Source organism: Neopelma chrysocephalum, unplaced genomic scaffold (genome assembly GCF_003984885.1).
Source record: "Neopelma chrysocephalum unplaced genomic scaffold, ASM398488v2 Primary Assembly neopelma1_75, whole genome shotgun sequence".
Lineage (NCBI taxonomy): Eukaryota > Metazoa > Chordata > Aves > Passeriformes > Pipridae > Neopelma > Neopelma chrysocephalum.
This window is the reverse complement of record NW_020897736.1, coordinates 733,412-755,493: the sequence shown is the minus strand read 5'-3', so window position 1 is coordinate 755,493 and position 22,082 is coordinate 733,412. Positions and strand designations below refer to the sequence as shown.

Sequence of the window (22,082 nt, the reverse complement as noted above, 5' to 3'; positions counted from 1 at the left end):
CTCTGTCTGTAGTCATGGCTGGTTTTTTGGTAACTCACGGAAAAGTGATTTGAGTTTTTTATAGGTGGTAGGTTTCAAGCTAGTTCTGTTTTACTATTAAGTCCTTTTTTTCTTGCTCTTATTCAGTGTTGAAAACCAAATCGAGTAACTTGGGATTGATTTGTGTCACATTATAGGAATCACTTTTGTAATAACAAAATTGGCTGCTTTTTGCACACAGTTCTCGGCTGTAGAAGGTTTATAACTATAATCAACGTACAGGAGGGTGATGAAAACTATATGCCTGCTGAAAGTACAACCTCTATAGCTTTCTTATGCTCAAATATATGGGTTTACTGCATATATGTCACATACCTTAAATATTTCATTGTAATTTTAAAGAAACCTTCTGTTCTGGGAATCTTCTAAGTTGTTTTGAAGGTGCAGAAATAGCTAAAGTAGAAATGATACTGTTGAAAATGTAGTGAGAAACTTCTGTGGTTTTCTGGTCAGTTTGATGTAATCCTGCTTCATCTGCAAAGTAAACATTACAAAATAAATGCAACTATTGTCTGTAGATGTATGATCTGAATTTGTGATGACTAGTGGCTGACTTAGTATAGACTTCCTATTCTTTTAGCAGAGTAAGAGTGTAACAAAATTTCTTTCAAAATACCTCTGATAGTTGGTTTTTTTTCATGCTTGATATCTGGTCCCTACTAATGACATGCACTTGTTCAGGTGGTTTGCTTTGCTATTATAATGATAAAAACTTTCTTAAAAGAAGTCTCAGCTAGTCTTGAGAATTACTTATAAATCTTGCTAAATTCTATATCTTGTGACAGCAAAATTGTCAGTAGGATGATGCAACATGTACTAAAGTAGAGGGAGCTTTTACCTTCCTGGTAACAGAACACTGACAGAACAATGCAGTTAAAGGGTTGTAAGCATTAAAACTCATTCATTGTAACTATGCTCAAGTGCAGGTACTGGATCAGAAGACAACAGAGGCCACTGTCTCTAACCAATTAACTTGATCTGTGAATCTTTTCTGTCTCCATCTCCTGTCCAAACTGTATTTCTGGTTTTTGTCATGGTTTTTGTTCTCATTGTTGCAAGCCTGAATTCCTCTTAAGCAACAGAATGTTGCAAAACCCAACAAAACCCCAAACAAACAACAAACAAAAAGTGCCTCAGTTTCCCTGCATTTTCTGCACATACTTACTAATGATACTCTCTGTGGAATCTTCTCACTTGGTGGAAAATTCTTTTTCCTGCGTGTCAGGAAATTTTCTTGTCTGTTGGTCCAAGAGAACCGTCTCACAAAGCACTTTTTCTTTGGCTCATCTTTGCTTTGTGTGATTGGCTCTTCATAACTTGATAATTCTCCTTAGGATTCCATTGGGATCAATGCTGTAATAAGTGCTACTTTCATGACTTGTTTCCACAATAGAATCTACAGGCCATTTAAAGGTCTGCCCAAAATAAGATAGCAAACTTTTCTTATGAAACAGAAAAAAATTAAAGTCTTAATTGTTCAACACTTCAAGTGCTGAACCCTGAAATTAGAATTGGCAGGTGGATATGTGTAGATATTTGTTTTGTTCATTTATTATGTAGTGGCAAGTACTTCAGCTTGACTTATAAGGCAGGACTTAAGAAACCTCAAGAAAAGTCCCTTGTAGCTTCCCTTATAATTCCATTTTCTTGCCAACATCTGGCTTGTGCCTATGGGAAATAGAGCTAAAAGCAACAGGAGCTGCCTAAAAACAGCTTATGGGTCTAGAAGAAGAAACAGTCAGATACAGTTGATTGGGGGGAGAATTCTTATTTTTCAGATATCTTCTGGCACAAGGAGAATGAATTATGTAAATAAGCATTGAAACAACTGTTTAGGTGATTTCCCCTTCTGTACAGTTTTTTTTAAGTGTTGAATCGATGAATACTATGTGATTAGGAGTTGCAAGAGTAACCATCAAGTGTCCAAAGCTCTGTTTGGTCACCTGTTTTTTTCTTTTTGTGCTGTCAGAACATGAGTGATGCCATGGCCATTCTCCATAAGCTGCAGACGGGTCTGGATGTCAATGTGAAGTTTACAGGTGTTCGAGTGTTCGAATACACACCTGAATGCATCGTCTTTGATCTTCTTGACATCCCCTTGTACCACGGCTGGTTAGTGGATCCTCAGGTAACTTCTTTTTTTTTTTTAATAACTCAGAGTATAAGTTATTGGGAATGTTATTCGTGGGAGGGGAACATTTTAGATTTTTAACAAGTCAGTAATGATTATGGTAATGGATTTTGTAAATCTAGTGAGAAAAATTGAGGAGGGAATACAGACTGTGTGTGTGTTTTTAGTGCAGGAACTTTGCAGAGCCCAGGTCTATAATCAAACTACTTGAAAAGCCTTCTATGGCTGTAAATGAGAATTGTTTTTCTGAGGGAGATAAGTCACCAAACAGAGTGTCCCAGTCGTAGTTTTTGGAGGCTTATTAGAGAACACTTGGGAAGAATGCAAGGTTACTTTCCTCCTTTCTTTAATTCTGATTTACTAGGCACTGCTTTTGAGAAATAAGGATGGTAGAATTGATTGGAGAGAACTGCATGTTTGACAAACATATAATTTATTTTTAATTATATTATTTAACAAACAGGACAGTGGTACTGTTTAATTAGGGGAATATTGGTGAGTTTGGCTGGAATAATCTGCCTCAGATTTTTTTTCATGCCTTGTTGGTGAGAGTCGCTGTTCTCTTACCCCTTGGAGTCCCCCTTGGCCCCACTGATCCAAATGATGCCCTGTTCTCTCCTCCCTCTGATTTAGCAACAGCTTTTGATGCTAAGGGTTAACTTAAACATTTAACATGGGATCTGAGACACCAAAATATGTAACACTCTGGGCTAAAACTTTTTGGTCTGGTAAATACTAGACCAAAGGGGGATAACATCCTCTCTTTGAACTCTTATTTTCTTATGAGTAATTGCCATAGGCTTGCAGTTGTGTTCTGTCCTTCACAGAGGTAAGTTCTCTGTTCTGTGTGCTGTTCCTTCCCTCTCCAGGTTGCTGACATAGTAAAAGCAGTTGGTAACTGCAGTTACAATCAGCTGGTGGAGAAGATAATTTCTTGTAAACAGTCAGACAACAGTGAACTGGTTAGTGAAGGTGGGTAACATTTTTTATGCTTTATTAAAGTAGCCTGACAAATCCAAGTTACAGATTTTTCATGTGGGTCTTGCTATGTAGAGATACAAGTGTGAAGAGCTGCATCCTGCCTGCTGAGCTGCTTTCCCTGGGCTGGCAGACAGCACTGTGCTTATCCTCTAAACTTCTGTGATGCAATTTCTGAAACAAGAATCAGGTGCACTCCCTTGATCCATTCAATGTACTTCTTCAAAAGCGTGAGAGAAATTCCCTTTATGGAAAGGTGGTATGGGCAGCATTCAGGTTGCAGCTCAGCTCTGCATTATCTCCTCTAATTAGAATACGAATTATATAGTATGTGACAACAAGGAAAAAAATCAGTAGTATTAGAAGTGGATACAGCATTTCTGAACATGAGAGGGTTCTCTACAATGCTGTGGTTTTAGAACTTTCAACTTGTTTTCTCCTCCCTGAATGTGTTCCCTTAGATTTGTGGCAATATGGGGGCATCTTAGTAGGGGGGGAGATAGGAAAAATACTGCTGTTGTAACCAGCTTTTGTATTAGCAAGTGTGGAACAGACATGCATAACATTGTGTGTTGCTTTGTAGGGTTTGTTGCTGAGCAGTTTCTAAATAACACAGCTACACAATTGACATACCATGGACTGTGTGAGTTGACTTCAGCTGTCCAGGAGGGAGAGCTTTGTGTGTTCTTCAGGAACAACCATTTTAGCACCATGACCAAATACAAGGTATATGCAACATTCTTGTCTTTACTGTTTTGTTTCGTGTTCTTGTTTCAAAGCAAATCTTGATTTTTCCGCTGTCTTAAGGTAGAAATAAATTCCAGTTTGTTCCATGTAAATATGGCTTACAGTGAATGTAAGGTCTGTAGCAAACGTTACTTATGAATTATTGATTACAGTGGTTTAGATACCAGGATCCATTATTGCTTTAAATCTTCTTGTAGCTCTTCCCTTTATGTTCAGCTTGCTGCCTGTGTTAACTCTTTGTGCTTATGTGTAATGACATACACTTCTTACGTGGCTTAAATTTACTTGAAGTTTGTGATTGGCAATGATAAGGTTAATTTACTGAATTTCTTGTTTCTGAGGATCTAAAACTTTGCTTTACATTTGGGCCAGTAGATGAATAGCTCCATCACGGTGTTCAAAATACCAGATGTTTGGAGAAGTTGAGATGAGCTACAACATCTGTTCCCTTTGTTAGGAAAAAGATTATTTTTTAATCTGAATCTGGAGAAGTAAAATGGTGGGAATTGTGAAAGGAGTATTCCTGGATACAAAAAGCAGGTGTCAACTTGGTTAGTGCTTCAGGAACTCCTTCTTCCATGGAATGGATGCCACTGGCTTGGCAAGTTTACAGCTATCTACTGAGCATCTTTGTTCTAAAACAACTTTGCCTTTACTAAGATCATAGTATTTGAATTTTTACCGTTGTATAGAATTCTTGAAATTATATTTTGATTATGTTATTAAATAAGAATTTAATTGCATGTATGCTTGTATTTGTGAAAAAAGAGAGGTGTGTGACATGCAGAAAGGTAGAGGGCCCACATGTGAATGGCACTTGTTCATTTGTCATACTAGTGCTTTTTTCTCCCTCTGTTGTTCTTGACTGTCAATGCTTATCTTGGGCATTTTGAATAACTCCTTACAAGCTCAGTTAAAGGTCTGAATAGTCCTGATAAATAATTATTAACTCTACAGGCAGGTAACAAATCTGGTTTTCTGATAGCTTTGTAGAGCACATCTGAGATCTGTTTTAAATCTTTGTACAGTGCCACTCTCCTAAAGCAGTAGGGCAGGTAAAAGGAGCTTTCTCCTCCCTTCCTCCATTTAAAAACCAAAAAACTATGAAATGTGTCTGTTTATGGTCAAACATTATACTTCCTGAGGCAGCTCATTTAAGTCACAATTTTAAGTACAGTTTTGCTTCTCTCTATTCTTCTAAATTTAGTTCTTGTAATAACTGGTAGTAGCTTGTGAATCAAGCCTGTACATTCTTTTATGCTTGCTTTTATTATGGGGGATGAGGGCAGGGGGAACAACCCCAACCTCAAAGCCACTTGGTTTTAAAAAGGAAAATACTAAATCAAAGTACAGCTGCACTTTCTGGATACAAATGGTACCTAGAGATGCAGGATACCCCCTTTACTTCATCTAAAGGATATTCCAGATAAAATATTTAAGGAAACCATGCCTTTTTGTGCTATTATTAAAACTTCTAAAATCTAAAATACTTATATTAAGTACAGTCAGTGAGTATTACTTTGACCTTGTGGCTTATAAATAGAGACTGTTTTTGTAAGGTGTAGACTGTTTGTAGTCTTCTGCAGCTCAGTATTTAGATTAAAGGCCCAAACTTGGTGTGTTGTCTGTGCTTTATCAGCTTCATAGTTGTAAACACGTACTTCTCAGTTGAAGTCCTTCTTCCTTTGGGAAGTAAAATGCAACACTTCAATGAGTTAATATTCATAATATAGAACAGGTTAAAGCAGCGAGTAAAAATCTGTGTCTGAATTTTACCTGTAAGAACTAAATCCAAATCCTAAGAAATACTGAGTTAAAATATTTGAAGAACAGTATTATTTGTTTGTGTATTTAAGGTTTACTGCTGCTAAGTCACAGGGATTTTAATCTTGTCCTTTTTCAGAAATCTTAGAATTCTGAAATGCTGAGTTTTGAAATATGGGCCATTCTTGTTTTTCATGGTCAATATGGTGACCACACTTGCAGCTAGTATTTAATTTCTGTGTTATCTTCAGGCTTTTAGTTCCTGAGGTTCTTGCTTTTAAACAGTGTTCATTTTGCTTTGGATTTCTGGTGAGTGGTACATTACAGAATTTGAGATATCAAGAAACTCTTTTAATGAAGACAGAAAATAATTTTTAGTTTATATGTAAAGGCCATAGAGCAGTAACTCTTTTGGCTGCATCTGACCTGCCCAGCTGTTTGCAGTAGGTGTGACTAGGTGATCTTTCACATCAAGAAAGTCAGAAACAGCCTTGACTTGGGCTTTTAGCCAAGATCAGCTCTCCAGAAATTGTGAAGCTCCAACATACTCATGGGAGTGCCAAATGCATTGTTGCCACAGAGTTGAGGTTTTTCAACTGCTTTATTCTTTCCATTCACTGTTTTTAATGCTCGTTCTGCAGATGGAGTTTGAGCAGTAGTCAGCTGCAGCTGGACTGTGGAAAGTCCAGAAGTCCATCAGTTAGGAAAAATGAAGACACAACATATATCAGAGAAAAGGAAATGTAGAACTTTTAGGACAAGAACCATGCCATTATTTTGTCTTTCTCTAACACTGCTTTTCCCTCTTGTCCCTCCAAACCAATATATGGAAACATATAAACAAAGCAGTTACAAAGTTAATGAAAAGGGAATTACACATTTAATAAATTATGTCCATGTAATAAAATTCATGTATTTTTAGAAATACCCTTTGAGTAATTAGCAATTATTATTCTAATGAAACTAATGCTTAAACTTTTATTAGGCAGCTTTCATGTACAACTGAGACAGTGACTTGTACACTGGGGATTTTTTTTTAAGTTCAGTGTGGGTTTTTTTAAGGCTGATATTTTAGTGAAAGGACTTGGATTTTGATACATTGTCCTTTTGCCCAAGTATTTATTTTTCTACTTCCTGTCCCTTTAATTGCATATTAATAGTCTTGGCTCATGTGATTATGCAGTAATAATTTTCAGGAGTTAAAAATGTGATTTTATTTTTTTGCCTTTGCTTTTCATTATGCAGATAATAAATACATCAAATGGTAATTCCCTAGATCAAGGAAAAACAGGACTGTAAAGAGGGGATCAGTTTGGTAAGAAGATCTTAGTTCAGTTGGAATGTTTTTCCCACCGACTTGTTTGTAATAGAGCCTGTTTTCTTTACTGAAAAATATCAAGACACCTGTTTGGATTTTTAAGTATGTGTGTTTTCTAGTTTATAAATGTTAGGTTTCTGCCTCAGAACTCAGCAGAGACTTTTATTCCAATACAAAGTATATTTCATAGCAATAATTGTACTTTTTTTCTTGGGCATTTAATATTGGCACAGTAGAGGCAGTGGATATAACTGCTTAGAAACATGGTTAAATATTTTTTCATTTCTTAGTAAGTGTAGAGTTTTTATTTTGAGGGTTACTCTGTTGAATCAAATGGAGTATGCTTTTAAAAAAGCCTTAATTTTCTCTACCAGTTAAAGCATTTATATAGACTAATATTAGAAAACCAGCACTCATTCAGGTCAACTTCAAACACCCTCACAAAAACCAAGGGGTCTGACCCAGAAATCCAAGAGAATATTTACATAGAATTTAAGAGATAAGGCTTAAATTATTTCTCTTTACTGTATGAAACTACTGGACACGTGTTTGGTTTTCTTTTTCAGTTTTCTCAACTGCTGGTAACTTGGTAATTGGCATTAGAACAAGTAGTTTAAAAGCATTAGTTTTAATGATTTAATCTGGTTATGAAATTAGCCCAGGAAAGGTCCTCTAGTGACCAGTAACATCACCTGCAGCCTAATCTGCATTTCAGAGAGCTTTCTGTGCTAACCAGGAGACAATTGCTCAGCAGAATAATCTTGCTTTTATCCTTAGCTTTATTTCAAGGTTTTTATATGCGAAACTATAAAATCTGGGCATTGGTCTACAATATCTAGACATTGATTCTTAGGATAAATAATTATTCATAACTTTGTTGTAGACACAGTTTATTGCAATAGTTATGCACTTGAGACTTTGTGTTTTACTCCCTAATGACAACAGTTAGTAGTAGATATTATTGCTGTATATTATGTGCTTGTATTTTGGGGGGGCAGTGTTAGCCCAGGAGACTGGGTATTTATTAAAACCCCACACATTTAAAAATAAATCTAAAAGATAAGCTGGTAATAGTTTAGAAACGGTCAGTTCAGATTTTATGAAGGTAGAAACATTTTGTCAAACATGGTACTGTCCCTGGCAAGGTGTATTTGAAAAACATATTTATATCCATTGTTTACCTTCATTGCATGACCTGTGTGCTGATCATCCTGTTTCAGCTTTACCTCGGGCTAGAAAGCAGATGTGGAATCAGAACCATGATCTGTTAAGTAGTAAACACGTTCTGTTCTTACGTTTTTTAAAGCCTCCTTCCTAGGTTTTTAGTTCAGTGTAAATAAGTGTTTCTACACTCAATAATTCTTCCTGATTCCCTTGTTCTTCTCGTGCGTTGCCCTGAGTGGAGCTGGAGTGCAGCAGCTTTGGTGGGGTGCCGGTGTGGAGCTGGGAACACTCGGGTGTAGGTGGTGTGTCCCTGTCTCCCAGCAGCCAGGCTGATCCCATGATCTGCCAAGTGCTGGGGAAGGGTGGTTGGTTCCTGGCACCAGGCAGGGCTTTATTTAGTGCAGCTCAAATTTAGAGGCAGCGTGAAGGTCATATGATGAAAGGTTTTTCTGGAATCACAAGATCCCCTGGGTGGAATTTGGCTGTGCCAGTGGAGGTGGCCTGGGAGCCTTTGGGAAGAGAACATGCGTGGCTTTAACAGTGTGCCTGCAAAACCAGCCTGGAGACATGGCCTCCCTTTGCTTGTGGCACCTACAAGGAATAGAACCATGGAAGTTCCTGGAAGATTGATGTCTGTAGAGATGAGTAGCTACAATATACTTTAGAGAAAAAGAGCTGACTCCTCTTCCTTTGTGTATGAAAGTTGTCCAATTATTGCGAAAAATGAATATTACAATATTGTGAGGGTCCTGTTTGGTATTTTGAGAAATTCATTTAAATTATACTGAGACAAAGTAGAGATCAGAGCACTTGATAAAAAACAAAAGAAAGATGACTTTGGATCTCTGACCTGTGCTTTCCCATTGTTCTTTCATTCCAATAACTGAACAGGAACTCTGTCTCTTGCCAAGGGCTGGGGAGCCCGTGTTTGTTGGTTTGCTGGGTTTTGTTCAAGGGAAGCAGCACGTTTTAAACCATGCAATTGGTGTTGGAAGTAGAGTGGTGGTGTGTAGGTGTTGGGGGTAGCAATGCAGTTTATTGCCTTTCATTAGGGAGCTGTATTAAATTCATTATTTAACGTGACTTTTTTCAATCAGTGTTCAGGTACAGTTCAACTGAGAAAGTCTTAAAAACAAAGGAAAAATATGAATTTTATTTGATTGAAACAGTTCTCTATGTCAAACAATTGTTAGCTCTAAACTGTCTTTGGATGACAGATACTGGATTCTAATCCCATCAAGGCAATGATACACCTTAATATCTGTGTGTAGAAAAACTCATTTTGTAATAGTTTGGAGATTGTGAAAGCAGTAACATTTTCCTATTTCAGTATTATTACTAAGCTACACAGCTTATGGGCTATTTACAAAGTAATTAAAAATATGTGGCATAATAGAGGAAAACCTGACACACAAACACCTTTTTTAGGTTTTGTTTGAATCAATATATTGGTCAAAATAAAATTTAAAAGGTTCAAATACACTTACCTTAAACATTCTGGGATTTTATTATTTTTTTTTTACAACTTTTTAAAGTCATCTTATATATGAGCTGCTGTGAAATAGGTATTCTGTGCAAACTGGAAATGTTCTGAAATTACATCCTTTTGCTTTCTTGGGTGATTTTTAAGCATCAGGAGTCACATTCAGTTTTTAAGCAGGTTTCCAAGGGAAAGGTGATTCCTTAGATCATGTTATGTGGTCAGACTTGTTGCTGACAATTGTATTTATGTCTGTAGGGGTAACTTCCATTCCGAAGCTTGAACATGTAGTAGTGTTGTCTGTGTTTTGTTTGGAGTTATTTATCTGTTCTATTCGGCTCTTTGTACAAGTGCATCTTATGATATTAGGTCCTATTAGAATAACTGCTGCATGTGAGTCTTCAAATCCTGTTTTTTCTGCTGTGCCCTCCCAGTGGCAGGAGGGATGGCTGTGAACATGTGGGATTGGAGAGATCTGATGGTCATTTCAGCATCTCTTTTAGACAGTTGTTTAATGGCTGAAGAGAAATCAGTGAGCTCATCCTGTATGTGTTGAATATGGATGATGTTTCCACTTCTGGCCTGTTAAATCTGTGAAATCATTAGGACAGGATCTGCCTCTTGCTGTGGTACATCTTTAGCCCAGTGATCTTTGAGAACCCTTTGTGTGCTGCTGTAATACAGGTAGTAAGTTTTTGTGGATGTCACAATAAACTGCTTTGATTTTTACAGCTAAACCACTGCAACAAGTTTTGCATTGAATATCTTGATCTGGTACATTCAGTAATACTAATGGAAGCCTCAGTCTTAATGTGCTGTATGGTCAGTAATGACATTCTTGATTTGGAGTATATTTTTCAAAGCAGTATAAAAAGGGTAGGATAAAATTAAATGGATTGATTTAAATAGAAATTTAAAGAGGGAATTTTTTTGTGCTGCTTTGCTATCCCTCAAACATGCAGCACCATCTCCTTTTACCTGAGGCCTGCTTTGGTAATTTCCCCTTGATTTCAGCTCTTCTCCCATTCCTTCAACCTAAGCTTGCATTTCATCCTTCCTGTGCCTTGGCATCTGAACTTGTTTGTATTGTCTCCTTCACTCCCAGACCAGCCCAGTTTATAATTTCAGAGTTGGAAATCAAGAAATTTGGCCTTATGGAACTGTAAAAACATTAAAATGACAACAAAAGCAGTTTTTGGTGACAAGTCATAGCAGGAATCCTAAATTTACATTTTTCAATTGAAATAGACCTCAAATTCTATCAAAAGCTATTCTAACCCATGAAGTCTGAGATGTGGTCATTTTGAGGTAATGCCTCTTGGATTATGTGGAAAGATCACCTTTGTCTCCCTGTCTTACCCTTGGAGTTTAATGTGATTTGTCCTGGGACTGAAATTTTTCATTGCCAGGTGTGTTTCCAAGGAGCTATCAAGGTATATAGCTTGATGTTTATCAATATATTTGTTCTTATATATATTCACATTTATATTAATTTCTAGTCAATATGAACTTTCATTAAGAAGGAAAAATTACAAGATGGAATACAGAAATTGTATGGCTGTTAATTTAGCAATGCATACTAGTTGTTTAATGCTGTAAGCTTAATCATTTAATTTTTAAACTTGCTCAAAACTCTCAATGAACGTTTTATTGGGACGCAACATTTGTTTTACCTGATTGTTTCTGCCACTTGGATTGTAAAAGGTAATTTTTTTAGTTTTACACCTTTTCTTTGTTCTGCACAGGGTCAGCTTTACCTGCTGGTGACAGACCAGGGCTTTCTTACAGAGGAGAAGGTTGTCTGGGAAAGCTTACACAACGTGGATGGGGACGGCAATTTCTGTGACTCTGAATTCCACCTACGGCCTCCATCAGACCCTGAGACAGTCTACAGAGGGCAGCAGGATCAAATAGATCAGGTACTGCCTTTCTGGGGTATTTTTCTGTTTGCTTGTGGCTATATATAACAGTTAATACTTATTTTTAGTCATATGTGAGTATAATTACACAGGTGTGTACTCATGCATGTATGGGACTGTCAAATATCCTTTAGATAATAAGGTTGGGCTTCTCCAAAGTGCTACTTGAAAGTATTAATATGCTTTCAGTGAGACCAACTGAATAGTTTGGAAAACTATTTTAATCTCTTGGAATCCACTTGTGCAAAAAACTTGGAAATGTCCCATGTGCCTTGTGTATGGGAACAGAACCAGACTGTGGAACTTGTCCTCCACAACAAACACCTTTCAGCTCATGAATATTGTCATGACTGAACTTTGCCTTCTGCCCACTGGCTGACTGTAGGACAAACCCCTCAGCACTGTGTGCTGTGGTGGGTGTTTGTTACTCTTGGTGAGATCCAGAGTTGGCAGAAGTCATGTCTGAGGTGGGGCACATGTCCCAGGTACAACCCGTGTCTGAGTTGGACCAGTTCATGCACAAGTGCATGGCAAGACCAAGCTCCTTGGAGTTCTTACATTCTGAACAAGCATAAGTTCATAATTATCAGCATTAATGTTTTTTAAATACTGGGGGGAATATTAATAAGATGCTTATTAATAAATTCAAGCACTGCATCTCTCTTGCAGAATAAAAGTCTGGGAGAGGTAACAGGGCTGGTAATATTTTGAGTTGCTGTTTGGTTATATGCAAAACTACACTTGATTTTCTCATCTGCTGAGGAGTTGGTGTTCCTAATGTATTCCCAGCATTGTTCAGTGGAGTGGGGACAGATACTCCGTCAAGCATAATCAGAGTGTTAATTAGAGAAAATTACAAAGTGACAGCTTCAAAATGTTCTTCCTAGAACTCGTATGAGCTGGCACTGTCTTCTGCTGCTGTTCAGGTAATGGAATATAAACCTGAAAGCACAGGTTTTTAATTAGCTTTTGTGTTTTCTCTGATGGGATGTAGGTGCTGTGAGAGGAGATACTAAAGCAGCTGTTGTGCAGTTGAGGTTATGGAATGGTTCTGAAACAAATTCCTGTTTTCCCTTTGAAGATAAGGCTGGGAGAAGAGGGATGGTGCTGTGTAGCAGCACGTGCTGAAAATTTCACTTGATGTGACTTGACTCTTTTCTGTGTGAAAGAGCATTAATAACCAAGTTTCCTGTTTAGGATTATCTGATGGCATTGTCTCTACAACAAGAGCAGCAAAGCCAAGAGATTAACTGGGAACAGATCCCAGAAGGAATCAGTGACCTAGAACTAGCCAAGAAGCTCCAGGAAGAGGAGGACAGGAGAGCTTCTCAGTACTATCAGGAGCAAGAACAAGCAGCTGCTCAGGTCCAGGTAAGAAAGCAGCATTACAGAATATGATCATGAATTTGAGAGAGTACTACCTTAATTGCACAGACACAACCTGTGTGTGTCCATGTTTCAGCCTGGTGAGACTGTTCACATCCTGTACAGCAAATGTCAAGGGGAATACAGGAGTCTCTAGGAATGTGCTGGTTGTTGCAGTGTGCATGGAGATGCAGCAGCTGCTGACACTGCAGTGCTTTAAAGCTGCCCTAACCTTCTAAACTGGGGTTTCATTCATTTCATCCCAGTTGGAACGATGGGATGAGTTCATATGTAAGGTTACAAAGGTGGTGTTAGCTGGTATTTTACATTACTTGCTAAAGAGCATTCAAATAAGAATTTGTTGATAGCAGTTGAAGCTTTGTCTTGCAGAAGTTTGTTGCTGAATGTTTTTAGGTGGTTCTGTCTATGATATCATGTGAATCTATTCAGTCATTTCAAATTGGGCAGTGGACAGTTTCTCCCAGTACACCTTTCTGTCCCACACCCACCATAAGCAGCTGATTTCAAAATGCTTTGAAAATGGGATTCATGCACAGGTATCTACAAAAATGCAATTTAACTGAATCTTCTGTGCAAGAGGCAATGTTTAAGTTGGTGTTCTGGATTCAGGGAGTTCTTAACAACTGAAGACCTTTAGAACTGCTTCTATTTACAAATATGTAAGAAATGATGTGTATGAAGGCTGAAACTTTGGCCTGGAGCAATTCAGAACCATTATCTGATGTTTGACAAGCATGAAACAAGAATTTTGACAGTTAAAAGTTGTGTTATTTCCACTGCTTGTTGCTTTAATAGAACCACGAGTAGCTGCTTCTAAGACACAGATTCACTACTGCTGGCTGAAAAAAGGTCGAAAGAACTGAAGAACCTGCTGAACAGGTTGCTGCTCATTTGCAGCTGTGAACGGGTAACAGTTGGAATAGATGATGAATTAACAAAACTTATGTTGCCTTTGTCTGCCAACCCCCTTGCCAAGTTCTTAATGAGTTCCTGGTCACAAAAAGCTGCTGTTTTGCCATATCTCACTGTCAAAACCAACACTTTGACTCTGTAAATTCTGAAATGTGGATTATGTTCTTATAAAAGAAATCGGGAAAAAATTCCAGTACAGTAACACAGAAGTGCCAGAAAATGCTTGAAGCTCTATTTTATTATTGAAACAACATCTAAATATGTGGACACAACAGAAGGGACACACAGGCCTTGAAATGTATTTCCAGCTGACTTAATTGTTTAGAAATCAGCGGATTTTGTGGAGGTTCTGGAGTATTTATAAAAAAAGCCCTTACCTGAATTCTGCTGGTTTGCAGAACATTTAAACTTGTGTTTGTGAACTTGGACACACAGTAACACTTCAGGCTGCCTCTACAATAATGTGTTTATTGACAGTTTTGTTTTTCTCCACAGCAGCAGGTGCCAGGTGCTGCTTCTCCAGCCAGCGCGAGACAATCCGGGAGCAACGAGCGCAAACGGAAAGAGCCTCGGGAGAAGGAGAAGGAGAAAGAGAAGAACAGCTGTGTTCTCTTGTAACAGAACAGGGGTCACTCTGGAGCCCAGTGCATGTCCTCGGAAGCAAAACCAAGGAGTACAAAGGAAGACAAACCTGTTACACGCCGCCTGTGCCTGATTACCCCATGGATTTTGTTCCTGTTCCAAGAGGATGGGTGACTTTGTTACAATCACAGACTTCCTTCAAAGTCGGAGTGCGAGCTGCCCACCAGGGAATCCCAAATCACAGTTGGACGCGGCTGTGCTTTGAGTCAGTCAGAAAAATACTGCACCTTGTAGCTGAACACACCAATCATGGCGAGTCCCGTGTCCCAGTGACATCCATTCCCTGTCCATCAGTCAGTAAGCTATCTTCTCTTCTGCTCTAAACAAGGGAGGGCATTCATTTGGGGCAAGGCTTTTCCCTGAAGTCTGTACACGAGCACAACAGAGTTCTGTGTTCCTTCCCTGCTCTGAAGCTATATCTTAGGCTGGGTATAGTCTTCATGACACAGGAGCCCAAGTGACAGCTGGGCACTGCCTCCTCAGTGTGTCCAGATTTCTTTGCTTCTGGATCTGGTATGTTCTTTTTCTGAACCCAGATTTATACTGTTACTGCTCTCACTGCATCTCCTGGCCAGCTTTCTTGCCCCAAGAGTATGTGACTTGATAGGCATCACACAGAAATTGTCATACAAAAATGGGGCATTTATTAATAAGCAAGATGAATATTGTTTGCTTTTCTTGCAATTACAAACTGGGTATGGCAACTCAGATGTTATCAGGGTTAAACAAGTAATTTTATAGGTAACTTCTTTTTCTTTATTATTTTTTCTCTTGTAGGTAAACTGGACCAGATAAGCTTTTATTTATTGACCTCTCCATATGATAGATAAATGATGAGAGGAAACTAAGGTCTATAATAATCCTTATATTCTATATAAGAATGCAGAGTTAAAATAACTAACTATCTGCCTTTTTTCCAGAAGTACCTTGAACTTTAACATGACGTTAACGTGTCCACTTGTGTATTTAAGCAAGTGTACTGTAGTTAAAAACACACTTTATTTGTTTGTTTTATAAATTGTGTATTCTTAAAATAAGCACACTTCTGAAGGGTGAGAGAGCAGTGAAGCTGCTCTCTAAGATGGGTTGGAAGCTGGTCAGGTGTAATATTTTGTTTTTTAAATCACTAATTTAGAATTTTTGGAAACCAGATTTTTCTAATTTATGGGAACCAAATAAACATGTTGTGTCTTGTAGTATTTATAGAATGCAGAAACCGAACACTTGATGAATTTTGAGGGAACCACAAATCTTCCTCCACTTCCATGAAATCAGTAACAATTTACCTTCTTGCTGAACCTTTTGATAAAAATTTCTATTTAGCAATATGTAGATACTTTTGAAAAAGGCTGCTTCTCCTGGGCTCTCAGCCTTAGCACTCACACACAGTAACCTGGGAGAGCTAAGGCAGCCAGGTGGAATGGGACATTCCTGGGTTCAGGAGTTTGGAGAGGGTCTGTTGGTGTCTGATGAGAGTCCATCGGTAAAAAGCTGTTTTAAAATTCTTTGGAGCACTTGCTGCAGTGATGGGAACCAGCCATCACACACATCTGTCATCTACCTAGAATGAAAATTAGATAAAGGAAGAATGTCTTACTAACTAAAGGGCCAATTTTTATCACTTTTCTTCCATGCCTTTTCCTCTTTTGTTTGTTTTTTTTTTTCATTTTTGTTACAATTTCCCTTTTATAATGATGAAGTAATGAACAGTAGGAGGTCTTAATGCAAACTGTGCATTTTAAAATGTCTCTTCTTTAGAAAAGTCACACCCAGAAAAGTAATTTTAATACTTAATGTGTGCAGTTCAGACCATTTTCTATGTCAAAGCAAAGGTTGATGTCTTTTTTCCTTTGCAGCAGCCTAACTTCTTCAAACAAATTAATGTGATGGAGGATCACCAACATAATCACTTAGCTATTTTAAGCAGTTGAGAAACTATTCCAATAGTGTCAATAACAGAGACTTTAAAGCCAGAATGTTGTTTAAAAACATTCTGTTATTAAGATTTTTTCCCAATTTGTGTATTTACATTTATTTATTGACCTTGAAAAATAAATATGTCAAGCTAAGTGTTTGTTATTATTTTCAGTGACAGTATTGCCACGTTAAACTCCTTTTGGAACAAATCTAGCTGTTGTGGTTATGGAATATATCTCTTTGCCTAAGATACTTGCTCATATTAGAAGAATTCATGTAACATTTCCACTTCCAGACAGATGTGCCTGAAACCCAATATCCTGCAATTACAGGAATTATTGCCACTTGGTCACAGAGGAAGAAGAGTTAAATGCAATGCTCATCATGAAGTTGGGACTCCCAGATAATTCAATTTCTCTTTCAATAAAGGAGAAAAGGGTTTCAGGGTATCTGAGATGGCAGGCATGCTATGGAAACAGTCCTCTGTTAACATCCTTTTTTCTTTACAGGTCTTGAAGCTTTGGAAAAAAAGTAAAGAATTGCTGAAATCTAGGGCATTGTTCTGCACAAGTTGAACATTCTAGTAGCAAAACTTACAAGCAGATGAGCTTCCTAATATCCAAAATGAAAGACAGCTGGAAGCTTAATTTATGCCCTGCTGAGACTAACCATTCCAAAAGCAAATGTCATACAGTAGCTGAGGATCAACAAAACCGAACAGAATTGCTTTTACTTGTATAACAGTGAGCTTGGAAAACAATATTGCACAATATAGTCATGGAGTACCAGAAAAACAGTATCTACTTCTGACTGTTTACTTAATTTGCCTTTTTTTCAAGCTCATGTTCTGGCAAAAGGGTACAGATTTAGACCTTAAATCTGTTTATACACTTTAGCATGCACATGCTCCAAATACCTACATAATATATATGGAAGTGTCCAGAAAAGTAGAGTAGAACTTGTTTTCCACTAGGTAGCAGTTAGCACAGAAAACAGAATCACAGAATTTTTGTTTGTTGCATTATAGTTGTGACATATTAAAAAAAGCTACATACAAGTATTGTTAAAATTAGCAAAAACCTGAGCACTGCCGCAGCGATAAATGTTTTTTCTAAGGCACTTTGTAAATGCTCCAACACAACCACTCTTCTTGTGACACTCATGGAATTGGCCACCCAACAAAGCAGGTCCAAGGGAAGGTTGTAACACCAGAGGATGAAATCAGCATTCCTGAAAATTCACTGAAACACAATGCAAAAGCTGTGTTTTGTAGCTGTCCATGAATACAACAAGTGATGTGCTCAGTGTCCTTGCAGAGCTGCCCGAGGGTCCCAGGCTCTGTGTGAGCAGGGGTTGCCAGCCAGTCTCTTACTCAGCTGGTATTTCACAGTATTGTCATGTTCCTTCAAACTTGGATACACAAGCTCTTGAAAAAATTTTTCCAGTGTGTAATAAAAGGCAGTTTGAGTTCTTGAAATGGCATTTTTTGTGCACTCAGCAGGAAATACTCGAGTAAAAGGTGGAGCTGACGTACTTTTAACTGACCCTTTCTTCTTTCCTGCTATGCTGGTTCTGTAACCCAAAGTTAGCTCAGTGCTTTGATCAGCTCTTGGCATTAGGATGCTTATTAGAGAATCTATATGAACAACATCCCTAAATACAACATACTGAATTAAGAGCTTCTTTATTTTATATGAAAGTAGACTTTTTAAAAGTTGTAACCTTAAACAGCAGGTGCCTCAGGAAATGCATGTCAATAGGTGCAGTATCCTCCTTAGAAGGCATATTAGAGAAGAGCAAAATGAACAAGCTGTAGTTTGGCTGCAGTGTAGTGCTCACATTCCTTCCATGTGTTCTGTGACAAACAAGACCTCGGTCACAAGAAAAATCCAGCACTGAAAAGTGTTCCTTAGTCCAGTGATAGCAAATGTCAGGTGCAAGGGCTGACAATGGCAGGTCCTGTTGTGATGAGTTCAGGTCCTTCTGGTATTAAACATGACTGCACTAGACTGTTAGTGCTGAGTGGGAACAGGGAGTGAGTGACACTTTCTCACACAAAATCATGTACACAGAGCTCTGTCTGGTGCTCACTCCAGTGTTTCCATGTAGCTCCTTGTTCACAGCTTGTTCTTATCATTGTCCAGTAGAAAAGCAATGGATTTAATCTCAGCTGTCACCTGCTTTGATGGGCAAGTGCCACAGGGAAATGCTGAGGAAAGAGAGGCTGGAACATAAAAATCTCTATGCTACCTCTTGAGATTGTTGAGGGATTTGTCCTTAATTGTGCTGTTATTTTGGACACAAATAGCTGTGGCACAGCTTGCAGGGGCCAGATTTTCTCACCTAGGTAATGCCCAGCACGCTCATTTCCGAGGGGCTGGCACTGTGTGCACTGCTCTTCACTCTGTCACACTTCAAAGTCAAGATGAGCTGTTCTGACCCTCGGATAACTCAAAATATTTGTATTAAATGTCAGTTGCCTACTGTTCAGTGTTGGTGAGTGTCAGCTCCTCTCACTCTGAGCTCTCTTTACTTGGCTCTAGAGAACATGCCTTCATCATTCCTTCTCTGGTTTGTAGGATTACTTGTGTTCATGGAGAAGCTTCATGTGCTGAAAGGGGCAATTCCTTGTTTTTCAGGGTTAAAACCTTTAATTCAGTAGTTAATTATCATTAGAAACTCAAGATCCCATGCTTGCCTCTTTGCACAGCATACAAAAATTTCCAACAAACGAGTGCTAGGTTTGGGAAATCTGTAGGGAATTATTCACACGAAGTTCCAGCACTCAAAGTAACTGAAAAGTTTGCCAGCTTAGTAGGAACACCACACTTAGAAATAATGCATTGCAACAATATGCTAAAAACAAAGGCAGCTCCTGCTCTCAGTGGGGTCTGTGGATGAAACACGAGCTCAGGCACCGCACATGCTCCCCTCAGCCCAGCTGTGCATCCAGGGGAGCAGGGGCTGCTGCTGTGGCTGCAGCTCTTTGGGGCCAAAAGTGAAGGCAATGGGATTGTTTGAAATAGTCAAACACGAAGCCAAATGTACAGAGATCTTGGGGGTGGACAGGGACACAAACTCAGCCAAGTTTTATTATTTTTTTTAATTGCTCCCTTGAACTGTCCTTTAGTGCTGACCCAAGTTCAGTTTAGGTCCCATCCAGCATAAGTGAAACAAATATGGGGAGTGATCCACCAGTGTCTGACGAGCCCAAGCTTTAGCTCAGATAAACTGAGGTTCTCCATCACAGAGCTGGATGGAATAATGTGATGCTTCGTTTCTCTCGAAGTTCATGCTCTCTTTTCTTGTTGAAGCCATTAGTAAAACTTGCACAGGCTTTCTGAGTTAAAACTGCAGCTGTAGCTTTTCAAAGTTAATATTATGCCAAGCAGTTTGGAAAATTTCACCTCACTTAGTTTAGCATTTTTTGATTTCTCCTAAATGTGTTTCTAAAAGAGCTGGGACAAATGGGATTTTTTTTGACACAAACATTATGTTAGTTTGTGTTCTGGCTCACTGGAAATGCCAAGGAAAGGGTCAAAACTGCAATTATAAGGAACACCAGTGTGTCAGTAAACTAAACTCATCTGAGTAATGGGCACACCCTTGGGTTTGGTCATCTCTTGTTTTGGGGAACTCCAAAATAACAACATAGAACAAAAAGAAGCCAATTTTCTCTCTAGTATTTTGGTGTCAGGGCATCAATGGGTCTCCTAATTTTAGGGGGTTTGTTATTGCAGATTAACCAGAGCCAGAAGGAGCTGGTTTATATTAATTACTGTTTTGTTTACAATTTTTAGTGAAGTCCTTCACACTGAAAGTTTGAAAACTCTGTGAGTAAGTAACAGTATGGGGGGTTTTGGCCAATTGCAGCCCTGGTAGACATTCAAATTGGGTTGTATTTACTGTAGGAAAAGATATTGCTGTGGAAATAAAATCCTTCTTTTATTAGGAAAAGCATAGTAGGTGGTGCCTTCAAGACACTGGAGATGGATACAGTGAACCAATGAACCTGCTTGTGGATTTTTAAACTACTTAGAATTTGGCTTTTGCATTTTTTTTTATCATGAACAGTTGCAATAATCACACGTTTGCATTCCGTACACTCAGGTTACAGCAGTGTGTTTGTATTTCTGGATTTCTTACATGCCTTCTCTTAGGGGCTGGCAAGCAAAAATAACTTTAAAGAACCCGTTAAAAAAGTGACCACAGGTACAATGATTTCCAATCTGTTGTAGCAAGGCTTTCTTTACCTGTATGTTAACTCTTGAAATCTCCAAGGCTGTCACATTATGTTAAGAAGTGCAACTGGTCAGGGAATTACAGAACAGACATTCATGAAATGAGCAGGATTCTGGTTTGGAGACAGTTTGTACTTGCCAAAAAAAAAGAAAAAAAGCCCAGTTAATACAGTTGCTGTCAGCTTGTATGGACAGATTGTGTCACTCTGAATGTCTTCTCCCTGTTTCTGCAATGTATGATCAGTGTGTGCAGGTCGAGCCTCACGAACCTGACAAGTGGTACTTCCAACTATAGGAAGTATCAAATCCTTGTCCTATCCCACAGGATTATATTCTAAATCTGTTACTACTTGCTCAGTATTAGTTCTTACACACAACATCACAGAATGTTAATACCTTACAGTAATTTATCAGGGAGTGAGAAATACTGGCAGCAGTTTCCCCACAGTAACCCAACACAGCTTTAATGTTAAATGACAGTTTGGGTGTACCTTTCATATTAAAGCTTTCAGCAAAAGAAGTTCTTATCAAAGTTTTCCTAAATAATTTTTGATTATCCTTCTATCTGCTCAACAGATGCATAGCTATTATTTGTACAACTTCTGATTATCACTTTTTACACATACATGTAAACTTCCTAAAGAAGCCACTGATGGAACACACAAAAATGAATCTTCCAGAAGCTGCCCCAAGTTCTGCAGTGTTAAGTATTTGTTGTCTTAACTGCCTTCACTGGGTCTTTTTACAATGAAATGTTTAAAAACAACCCCACACACGCAAAACCCCAATGTATTTTAGGAACGTTCCAAAGACTTCCAGACTGGTAATGTCTTCAAGATGCCACCAGAATTGTGCAATTCCTGTGTTAAATTTAGTTGTGAGCCTGTTAGTCACCCAATGTTTACCTGGTCTCTAAATCTAGTTTGAAAAGGAAATGCAAAATAAAGCTAATGCAAGTCACTGTGGATTTACCAAGGGAGAAGTTACATTTTTAAAGGTGGTATTTTAGGGGTACATGACATGTTTAAATCTGGTCATGCAGCATCGTTTGTACCAATGTATGTGATTAAAATCCTTTTCATCATGTTACACATTATCCAGCACTGTAATGGCATCAAGTTCAACTACTGAATGTTTTGCATTTTAAAAGCCTTAATTGTTTATATTGTATTAATGTGTTTTTAAAAACTATAAGGAAACAACATTTTCCTTGTAAATTGTTAAAATAATTTTGAACACAATTTTCAGAGAAATCCAGTTCTGTATCTTAATACCCCTTTTTGTTTGTGTACCACAAAGCTGTTAAATTCTGTTACCTTTTAGAAATGTCTCTCGTTATCAGCCTCTCTAGAGTTCAAGGTCTTTACCCAACTGAGATTTATTTTGGTTAACAGTCTTCTGAAACTCATTGTATGTAAATAAAGTGAGCAAACTTAAATAAATA

General features: G+C 38.2%; 1 protein-coding gene across 1 annotated transcript in view; it reads left to right on the top strand.

The window, feature by feature from the left end:
• MINDY2 (MINDY lysine 48 deubiquitinase 2) overlaps window positions 1-22,082 on the top strand; it is a 33,044-nt gene extending 10,962 nt beyond the window's left edge. The window contains exons 4-10 of the mRNA XM_027688703.1: window positions 2,009-2,167; window positions 3,040-3,142; window positions 3,732-3,874; window positions 11,367-11,540; window positions 12,738-12,911; window positions 14,334-14,993; window positions 16,907-22,082. Of these exons, the coding sequence (XP_027544504.1) occupies window positions 2,009-2,167; window positions 3,040-3,142; window positions 3,732-3,874; window positions 11,367-11,540; window positions 12,738-12,911; window positions 14,334-14,456 (876 nt within the window). The 3' untranslated portion in view covers window positions 14,457-14,993; window positions 16,907-22,082. The remainder of the gene's footprint in view (window positions 1-2,008; window positions 2,168-3,039; window positions 3,143-3,731; window positions 3,875-11,366; window positions 11,541-12,737; window positions 12,912-14,333; window positions 14,994-16,906) is intronic.